The sequence below is a fragment of the Hemitrygon akajei genome, chromosome 2 (genome assembly GCF_048418815.1).
Source record: "Hemitrygon akajei chromosome 2, sHemAka1.3, whole genome shotgun sequence".
Lineage (NCBI taxonomy): Eukaryota > Metazoa > Chordata > Chondrichthyes > Myliobatiformes > Dasyatidae > Hemitrygon > Hemitrygon akajei.
In genome coordinates, this window is record NC_133125.1 from 193374626 (window position 1) to 193385492 (window position 10867).

Genomic DNA, 10867 nt, shown 5'->3' on the forward strand with positions numbered 1-10867 from the left:
ATGAGCGTTCACGGTAAATGTATCATCAAAGTACGTAATTGTCACCATATGCTACTGTGACATTCATGATGTCTGCAAACATACGCAGAAAAGGGACAAGTGAAAAATAGAGGTTATTCCAGTCTCAAAACCACCTGTAAAGAAGAATCACTTTGAAACAGTCACATTGGGATGTCAGGTCTAAGAACGCAGCTCGACCGATACACCCCTATGTCTTCTATTCATTCACAATCTGTAAAGCTCCAGATACTTCATTTGAAATCCCACTGCAGCCGCCGAGCAATTTAAATCCAGTTAATTTACACACTGCGGACAAAACAAAATGTTATTATCAATGTGGGGACTGCAATTGTTATAAAAATGCCTGCGGATCACGTACGTCTTAGCAATGAAAGTCTGCAAACTTACTGCGTCCCATGTGCAGTCCAGCTGCTAGTTAACTCTCTTCTCTCCTCTGATGACCACAATAACTTCCCAGCTGTTGTGAAATCAACCCCTGTTATCATTCTAAAGGGAATTATCAGACCACAATCTTCATTGGCTGCTGTAGCAGATCAACTGAAATTAATAAAGTCAGCATAACAAAGTTCCCATCAAATTGCAGTGAAGGAGAATCAGCTTACTGAGGTCAAACCCACGATAATATTCGCCCTTAGTACTGGAATCCAGTGCATTGATTTTTATGTGGAAGCCACGCATGCATCACTCACGCCCGAGTTAACTTGTGCAACCACATGTACAGTCACCTCCACTGCCTGTTACGCCAGTTGTAAAGTTGAGTGATGTTATCTCAATTGGTTCAAGAGCCTGATGGTTGAGGGGTAATAACTGTTCCTGAACCTGGTGGTGTGGGTCCTGAGACTCCTGTACCTTCCTGCCTGATGGTGGCAGCAGTGAGACGAGAGCATGTCCTGGGTGGTGGGGATCTCTGATGATGGATGCTGCTTTCCTGCGACAAAGCTTCATATAGATGAGTTTAATAGTGGGGAGGACAATAGTGAAGGACAATTAGGCCTACACAGTAATATTTACATGAATCTGCAGAAAGGCACTATACTCACCACAACTAGAGCAGTCAGAATGTTCCTAGAATGCGTATACTTGGCTATGCCTGTACCTCAGGTTTTACCAGCTTAAGCTGAGAGAAAAAATATTAATAAATAGGTAAGTACATAAGTAGATGGATAAATAAACAAACATATAAACAAGGAAATAAATAACAAACAAGCACGTCTGTAAATAAAGAGACCATGAGTTGTAGATTCTTTAAAATTGACTCCATAGGTTGTGTTCAGCGATTTGCTCCAAATGACATAAACGATCACAAGAAATATTACTCCTACTGTACTCAAACGATGCTAACCTTTCTTTCCAACTGCATCTTCAGTGTCAAATCATTCACTGCTTTCCCCTTCTGCTCTCCTCTGCTGTCCCACCTCATCCTCAAGCACCACTTTCATCTCACCATCTCTGCTTTACAGATCAGACTGAACAGTGGCAGAGGTTTGTTGTCCATCTGACATAGCGAAGTGAAGAATGGATAATGCGTGAGTCTCCCCTGGTCCTATGGTCATGCTGCTCCAATCTCCCTCTGATTCCTGCAGACTCTCTAATTTTCTATTTCTCTCGCCCACCCCCCCAGACTCTGTGATGCTGGATGTGGAAACAGTGGGTCCACGGCTCGAGGTGTCTGAGGATCGGACGAGCGTGAGGTGGACCCAGAATTGCATCAGTCCTCTTGACACTGGGAAGAGGTTCATAATCTGGCCCTGTGCTCTGGGATCGGAGGGATTTACATCCGGGAGACATTACTGGGAGGTGGAACTGGGGGAGAATTGGGGTTGGTGTCTGGGAGTCGCTGCAGAGTCCGTGGAGAGGAAGAGAGAGGTCAAAATGACAACTGCGAATGGCGTCTGGGCTATTGAGCGGGTTGGTGATGAGTTTCATGCAAACACATCTCCTCCATCCCTTCTCCCAGTTGATCCATCCCTTGGGAGGCTGGGAGTTTATCTCAGAATCGAGTCAGGGATAATTTCCTTTTATAATGCAGAGACCAAGTCCCATCTCTACACTTTCACTGGGAATACATTCACAGAGAAACTTTTTCCTTTCTTCTGGACTTGGGATGAAAACCAGTGGCTGAGAATCTGCTCTGGTTCTGCTCCTGATCTCAGCATTGTACAAGCCTAGCGAGCTTGAAACTAAAACCTGTCAAAGAAAGGAAATGTAGAAAACAATTTAGAACTGTCAATCCATTAACTTTCACACATTCATAGCATCTGTCAATGGGAAATATTCTGCTGTGAAAATATAAAGACTGAGGTAATCATTTTGTATTTCAAAATTCAGTTTTATTGGTAAAAAGTTCACATATAGGCAAGAAATATAAATCCAAATCAAAAACAGTGTATTTTTTTTTTACATTTGTCACGTGGTTGAGTGTATAATTTGCAGTGTTATCGGTCCTCTTCAGCCCAAGTAGCCCTTGACGCCCCACTACACCCATCTGACCAATTAATCTGTCTTTGGACTGTGGGAGGAAACTGGGGCACCTGGAGGAAACCCACGCGGTCACAGGGAGAACATATATACTCCTTATGGGAATTCAAACCAGGCTGCTGGTACTGTGCCACTCCAAATGTGCATATTTCTTTGTATTCAAAATAAACTTTATTCAGAATAAAAATATTTACGACAATAAACCGTGCAACGCCCTTCATTCTTACATTCCTACTGTGTTACAACCAGGGGTTGTTTTCAGTTAAATATGTGTATTGTACAGTATATTCTCAGTGTCACCTCATGAGTATGCTGTGTTTACCTTTTGTGTCTAATTGTTTGTCTTTGGATTAGTTCTGCTTCTTCACTTTGTCTTGCAGGTTTGAGTATCCTACGGACTTGGACCCAAAGCTCTCTCTGACCTCCACACTGCCAATAGTCTTATCATTAATATTATATTCTGTCTTCAAATTTGACCTTCTGAAATGAACCACTTCACACTTATCTGGGTTGAAGTCCATCTGCCACTTCTCAGCCCAGTTCTGCATATTATCAATGTCCCGCTGTAACCTCTGACAACCATCCACACTATCCACAACACCCCCAACCTTTATGTCATCAGCAAACTTACTAACCCCCCCTTCTACTTCTTCATCCAGGTCATTTATAAAAAATCACAACAGCACATCACTGTTGAACACCACTTGTCACAAACCTCCATGCAGAATATGTACCATCTACAACCACCCTTTGCCTTCTGTGGGCAAGTCAGTTCTGAATCCACTATGCAAGGTCCCCTTGGATTCCATGCCTCCTGTCTTTCTGAAGGAGCCTTGCATGGGGGCAGCTTATTAAATGCCTTGCTGAAATCAATCTAGGAAGTCCAAGGCCACTACTCCTTGCCTTCGTGGTAGAGGAATTATTGGAGAGAATATTGTTGGGTGTGATTTACTCGCATTTAGAAAAGCACGAATTGTTATGGACACTTAGCATTGCACTGTGGGTGGAGGGTGGATGTTATACCTCTCCGTTTATTTGAGGGTTATTGGGGATTTTGTAATGCAGAGTTTGTGAGCTTGATCGGCAATAACCCACTGACCTCGGGCCTCTTGCCCCACAACCACGGGGCTCTGCTCCAGCCTCTGGCCACCAAACTCCAACACTTTCACAGATTGGGAGTGGAACTGGAGCTGATTCTTTGCCAGTTGTTTTCATCCATACAAAGTTTCTCCATATTCCCAGTGAAGGGAATGTGATTTATTCTCCGCATTGTAAAAAGAAACTGTCCCAAACTCGTAACTGTGATGAACTCCCACACTCTGGAGGATGGGACTGGTAGGGAGACAGGACCGAGGGGAGGTGAAAACATAAAACTCATCACCACTCTGCCCAAGGCACCAGACTCCATCCTCTGATAAGATACACCACTCTTTCCCTCTTCATGAACTCAGTGGTGACTTCCAGTCTCCTCCACCGATTTCCCGACGTGCCCTCTTTCCAGTAAAGTCTCCCCAATGTGAATCACTCCTACCTCAGCGCACAGCCCAGGCTGTGAACCTCTTCCCAGTGTCAGGGAGATTCCTCTGGGCTTCCAATCCTTAGTCACTTCCAACTCCATATTCGCCGTTTCCACATCCAGGGTGGTGGAGACAGTGGGGAGAAGCAGAGAATTAGAGAGTCCCCGGGGATTGGGGGCAGAGGGGGTGTTGGTGTGGGTGTGGACTTGGACTGCACAGTCCATCAGAGGCCTGATCCTAGTCACTCGGCCTCAATACAGTTGGGTGGCTGACCGGGGTTTTACAGGAATTTGGGGGGGGGGGTCACAATAAATACTGGATTGACAGCAAACTTCTGCCAAGTATTTATTTTTATGATCTGTTTAGGGGCATGGTCAATGGAGAAGATAAAGGATGGGAAACGTAAGAGCAAGGAGAGTGATAGAGGGAAAGTATGAGAGTTGCACGGAGAGAAGGATGGGTTGAACACAGGAGAAACCAAAATGAAGGGAGACCCGAAAGAACACAGACGCCGGAATCTGGAGAACTCACATACTGCTGAAGGAACTCAGCAGGCTGAGCAGCAGCTGCGAGGGAGAAGAAATTAAAGAGTTTCCTGCTGAGACCGTGCAGAGTGGAGAGAGAAGATGGTGGAGTAAAGATGTCAGAATGGGTGGGAGGTTGCAAGTGGGCAGCAAGGTGGCAGAGAGGTTAGCACAACGCTGTACACTACAGGTTCAATTCCTGACGCTGTTTGTACGTTCTCCCCGTGACCGTGTGGGTTTCATCTGGCGCTCCGATTTCGTCCCACACCGCCAAGATTTGGTAGATTTATTGGTCATTGTAAATTGTCCCGTGATTAGGCTAGGGTTAAACTGGGGAATTCCTGGAAGGTGAGGCTCGAGGGGCTGGAAGGGACTGATCCACACTGTACCTCAATGAATAAATCAATAAAACAGAGTGAGAAGGGGTGGGGGAAAGATAGCCAGAGAGGAGACGGGAAGGGAGGCTGACAGACGCAGGTAGGTGATGTGGATTAAAGGGCAGACAGGGGCTTGGGGGAGGTAGGGAGGAAGAGTGGGGAGGTAACACTGGAAAGAAAGGCAGCTGCTGGAGGAACGTGATAAATTAGGGAGGTGATAAAATGGAGAAGGAAGGCAGGTGGAACCAGATGAGAAAGGAAATTAATATTTTAGACACACAGCACAGAGCAGACCCTTTCATCCCACCCAGCGATTCATCTACGCCACCCGAGCCTAATCACAGGACAATTTACAATGACCTATTACCCTACACCGGGTGCATCTTTGGACTGTGGGCAGAAACCAGAACAGTTGGAGCGCTCAGCGTAGCTAACCGCTAGGCTACTGTGGTGCCCCTGGAGGATGGATGGAAGCAAGATGCAGAGGTTTGTGGGAGCTGGTGGGAGAGCGGTCTGGGGGGGCACAGTAATGGCTGGAGTCAGAGGGTCAAATGTGCAGCAGTGGGAGAGATGGTGGGAGGAGGTGAGGGCTATCTGGAAATGGAATAGACATCATTGATACCATTGTTTCTCCGCCATGGCGGAGTCTGACCCGTTGTTCTTCCAGTTTGCATTGGACCAGTAATGAGAATGTGGAACTCACTTCCTGAAACTTGTTCTTCGTCCAGCTCAGAGAGATATCTACATTCAATGTCGACTTTATTAAATACACCCGTACACCTGCTCGTTAATGCAAATATCTAATCCGCCAATCGTGTGGCAGCAAGTCAATACATAAAAGCTTGCAGACATGGTCAAAAGGTTCAGTTACTGTTCAGACCAAACATCAGAATGGGGAGAAGATGTGATCTATGCGACTATGACTGTGTTTGATTGTTCGTGCAAGACAGGGTGGTTTGAGTATCTCAGAAACTGCTGATCTCCTAGGATTTTCACACACAATAGACAATAGACAATAGGTGCAGAAGTAGACCATTCGGCCCTTCGAGCCTGCACCGCCATTCTGCGATCATGGCTGATCATCTACTATCAATACCCGGTTCCTGCCTTGTCCCCATATCCCTTGATTCTCCTATCCATAAGATACCTATCTAGCTCCTTCTTGAAAGTGTTACGTACCCGTGACACGTGACAGTGGTACCCTTGTCACGTGACTGGGGTTGAAGTTATACTGGACATGAGGTAATGGTCTTGTGATGGTGGAGTGATGTCATTTTCCCGCCAGTAGAGGTCATGTGACAGGTTTTTTTTACAGGGTATAAAAGGAAGACCCACCCTGTCAGGTGGGGCAGTTCGTGGCGGAATTTGCCAAGCTGACTTCATGTCCCTGCGTGATTTAATGTGATGACGCAGTTTAGTTGAAAAATGAAGTTTTATAAAATGCCTAAAGTTTAAAAGGTCATTTCCAGCGGTTTCTTTGCTGGTGGAGAGTGAAGAAAAGTTTGGAAGATAAAAATCGAGGAGAATCGATTTTCGACAGTGGATTGGTTACGACCTTATGTGATCCTCATTCGGAAGGATTTCGTTGACTATTCTCGCTGTTAATCCCTGGGATGACCAGAAAGGATTTGAGAATAGTGTGGAAGAAAGGTCAGTACCTTTAAGCCGTTATATTTTATAAAATTCTTCGTGGGAAAGTTCGACGCCGGGGAATCGAAGGACAACGACGTGGAAGAGAGTTTGAATCGCCTTAAAAAGTCTCTCCTTTTAAAAGGACTGTGAGCTTTTGAACTTTCGGCATACCGCTTTAAAGAACTGTTTACTTTCAGCATACCGCTTTAAAGAACTGTTTTTTTTCAATACCGCTTTAAGAACTGTTTGAACATGCAACGCTATTAGGAACTGAATGTGTCGCACAGCAGCTGTGTTCTGGTTACGTTTGGGTTTGTTTACTTTTGAGGCGGTTTGTTTTCAGTGTTTAATAAAGGTGTTATTTGTTATGAAAACCCTTGCCTAACTCATCTATATTTATTGTTGCCTGAATACGTAACAAAAGCATCCAGACAATTGGCCTCCACTGCCTTCCGAGGCAGTGCATTCCAGACCCCCACAACTCTCTGGGAGAAGAAGTTTTTCCTTAACTCTGTCCTAAATGACCTACCCCTTATTCTCAAACCATGCCCTCTGGTACTGGACTCTCCCAGCATCTGGAGCATATTTCCTGCCTCTATCTTGTCCAATCCCTTAATAATCTTATATGTTGCAATCAGATCCCCTCTCAATCTCCTTAATTCCAGTATGTACAAGCCCAGTCTCTCTAACCTCTCTGCGTAGGACAGTCCGGACATCCCAGGAATTAACCTCGTGAATCTACGCTGCACTTCCTCTATAGCCAGGATGTCCTTCCTTAACACTGGAGACCAAAACTGTACACAGTACTCCAGGTGTGGTCTCACTAGGGCCCTGTACAAATGCAAAAGGATTTCCTTGCTCTTGTACTCAATTCCCTTTGTAATAAAGGCCAACACTCCATTAGCCTTCTTCACTGCCTGCTGCACTTGCTCATTCACCTTCAGTGACTGATGAACAAGGACTCCGAGATCTTTGTATTTCTCCCTTACCTAACTACACCATTCAGATAATAATTTGCCTTCCTGTTCTTACTCCCAAAGTGGATAACCTCACACTTATTAACATTAAACGTCATCTGCCAAGTATCTGCTCACTCACTCAGCCTATCCAAGTCACCCTGAATTCTCCTAACATCCTCATCACATGTCACACTGCCACCCAGCTTAGTATCATCAGCAAACTTGCTGATGTTATTCTCAATGCCTTCTTCTAAATCATTGATGTAAATCGTAAACAGCTGTGGTCCCAATACCGAGCCCTGTGACACCCCACTAGTCACCACCTGCCATTCTGAGAAACACCCATTCACCGTTACCCTTTGCTTTCTAGCTGCCAACCAGTTTTCTATCCATGTCAATATCTTCCCCCCAATGCCATGAGCTCTGATTTTACCCACCAATCTCCTATGTGGGACCTTATCAAATGCCTTCTGAAAATCGAGGTACGCTACATCCACTGGATCTCCCTTGTCTAACTTCCTGGTTACATCCTCGAAAAACTCCAATAGATTAGTCAAGCATGATTTGCCCTTGGTAAATCCATGCTGGCTTGGCCCAATCCTATCACTGCTATCTAGATATGCCACTATTTCATCTTTAATAATGGACTCTAGCATCTTCCCACTACTGATGTTAGGCTGACGGACGATAGTTCTCTGTTTTCTCCCTCCCTCCTTTCTTAAAAAGTGGGATAACATTAGCCATTCACCAATCCTCAGGAACTGATCCTGAATCTAAGGAACATTGGAAAATGATTACCAATGCATCCGCAATTTCCAGGGCCACCTCCTTTAATACCCTAGGATGCAGACCATCTGGACCTGGGGATTTGTCAGCCTTCAGTCCCATCAGTCTACTCATCACCGTTTCCTTCCTAATGTCAATCTGTTTCATTTCCTCTGTTACCCTATGTCCTTGGCCCATCCATACATCTGGGAGATTGCTTGTGTCTTCCCTAGTGAAGACAGATCTAAAGTACTTATTAAATTCTTCTGCCATTTCTCTGTTTCCCATAACAATTTCATCCAATTCATTCTTCAAGGGCCCAACGTTGTTCTTAACTATCTTCTTTCTCTTCACATACCTAACCAAGCTTTTGCTATCCTCCTTTATATTCCTGGCTAGCTTGCATTTGTACCTCATTTTTTCTCCCCGTATTGCCTTTTTACTTAAGTTCTGTTGTTCCTTAAAAAGTTCCCAATCATCTGTCCTCCCACTCACCTTAGCTCTGTCATACTTACTTTTTTTTAATGCTATGCAATCTCTGACTTCCTTTGTCAACCACTGTGGCCCCTTTCCCCCCTTTGAATCCTTCTTTCTCTGGGGGATGAACTGATTTTGCACCTTGTGCATTATTCCCAAGAATACCTGCCATTGCTGTTCCACTGTCTTTTCTGCTAGGATATCCATCCAGTTAACTTTGGCCAGCTCCTCCCTCATGGTTCCATCGTTTCCCCTGTTCAACTGCAACACTGACATCTCCGATCTGCCCTTATCCTTCTTAAATTGCAGATAAAAACTTATCACATTGTGATCACTACCTCCTAATGGCTCCTTTACTTCAAGATCGCTTATCAAATCCTGTTCATTACACAAGACTAAATCCAGAATAGCCTTGTCCCTGGTCGGCTCCCGTATAAGCTGTTCCAAGAATGCATCCTGTAGGCACTCTACAAACTCCCTATCTTGGGGTCCAGCACCAACCTGATTCTCCCAGTTCACCTGCATGTTGAAATCCCCCATAACTACTGCGACATTACCTTTGCCACATGCTAATGTTAACTCCCTATTTAACTTGCACCCAATATCCATGCTACTGTTTGGTGGCCTGTAGACAACACCCATTAGGGTCTTTTTGCCCTTACTGTTCCTCAGTTCTATCCACACGGACTCTACTTCTCCTGATCCTATGTACCCTCTTACAAAGGACTGAATCTCATTCCTCACCAACAGGGCCACCCCACCCCCTCTGCCCACATTTCTGTCCCTACGATAGCACGTATACCCTTGTACATTCATTTCCCAGGTCTGATCTCCCTGCAGCCATGTCTCCGTTATCCCAACAACATCATAGTTACCCATTCGCACCTGAGCTTCAAGCTCATCCGCCTTATTTCTGACACCTCGTGCATTCAGATATAGAATTTTTAGCCCATTTCTCCTCTCCCTGTTTAAATCGCTGCCTATTGTGCTTAACCCAGCTCCCCGAACTCCCATCGGGCTATACGCTCCTTGAATTTTGTTGTCCTTCCTAAACTTACTTATTCTTTCTTCACATTTAACTCCATGTTCCGTCAGACCATCCCTCTGTACATGTGTCCTCCTTATCACTTGTTCCGCCTCACCTTTCTCTACTACACACTTAATATTCCGGAACAGTGTAATCCCTACCTGTCCTTTATTCTTCATCTCGCTATCCTCTCTCACATTCTGGATCCCCGCCTCCTGCAAATTTAGTTTAACCCCCCCCCGAGAAGCAATAGCGAACTTTCCTGCAAGAACGTTAGTACCGCTCCAGTTCAGGTGTAAACCGTCCCGTCGGAACAGATCCCACCTTCCCTGGAACAAAGCCCAATTATCTAAAAACCTGAAGCCCTCCCTCCTGCACCATCCTCTCAGCCACGTATTAATCTGTATAATCCTTCTGTTCCTTGCCTCACTCGCACATAGTCTCTAGGGTTTATAGAGATGGTGCATAAAAATAAAACAAACAAAAATCCAGTGAGCGTAGTTCTGTGGGTGAGAACATTGTTCATGAGAGAGGTCAGTAGAGAATGGCCAGACCGGTTTCAGCTGATGGGAAGACTACAGTAACTCAGATAACCACCCGTTACAACAGTGGTGTGGCGAAAGGGGTCTCTGTACGTACAGTGGTCGAACGATGAAATGGGTGGACCTCAGCAGCAGGAGGCCACACCAGCTTCCACCACTGTGGCCATTTCATTAGGTACACGGCGGTACTTAATGAACTGGCCACTGAGTGTAACACACACACACACACGCTGCCGCCTGGCACGTTGCAGGCACGACTTGCTAAGTGCTAATGCAGAAGTTTTGTCGGGAACAGACACACGCCGAAGATCCTGTTGCCACTGGACACTCAGGCGCTGAGTCCTGTCTAACACTCTGCCAGCGTTTGAAGGCACTCTAAGTGCACTGGTGTGTGGAATGACTATGACTTTATAGACTAGATGATATGATTAATCCACAGAAGCCTTGCACTGGTTTTTGCTTCAGATATTTTACATATATGAATCATACATAAATATTTTATGAATAGTGTTTATTTGTGAACTAAAATATATTCATAAATTCACAGA

The 10867-nt window shown here is 45.1% G+C and overlaps 1 protein-coding gene across 1 annotated transcript in view; it reads left to right on the forward strand.

Moving 5' to 3' along the window:
- Window positions 1-2723, forward strand: part of LOC140721834 (uncharacterized) — a 67027-nt gene extending 64304 nt beyond the window's left edge. Inside the window, exon 21 of the mRNA XM_073036652.1 lies at window positions 1643-2723. Within this exon, the coding sequence (XP_072892753.1) occupies window positions 1643-2190 (548 nt within the window). The 3' untranslated portion in view covers window positions 2191-2723. The remainder of the gene's footprint in view (window positions 1-1642) is intronic.
- The last annotated feature ends 8144 nt before the right edge of the window (window positions 2724-10867 follow it).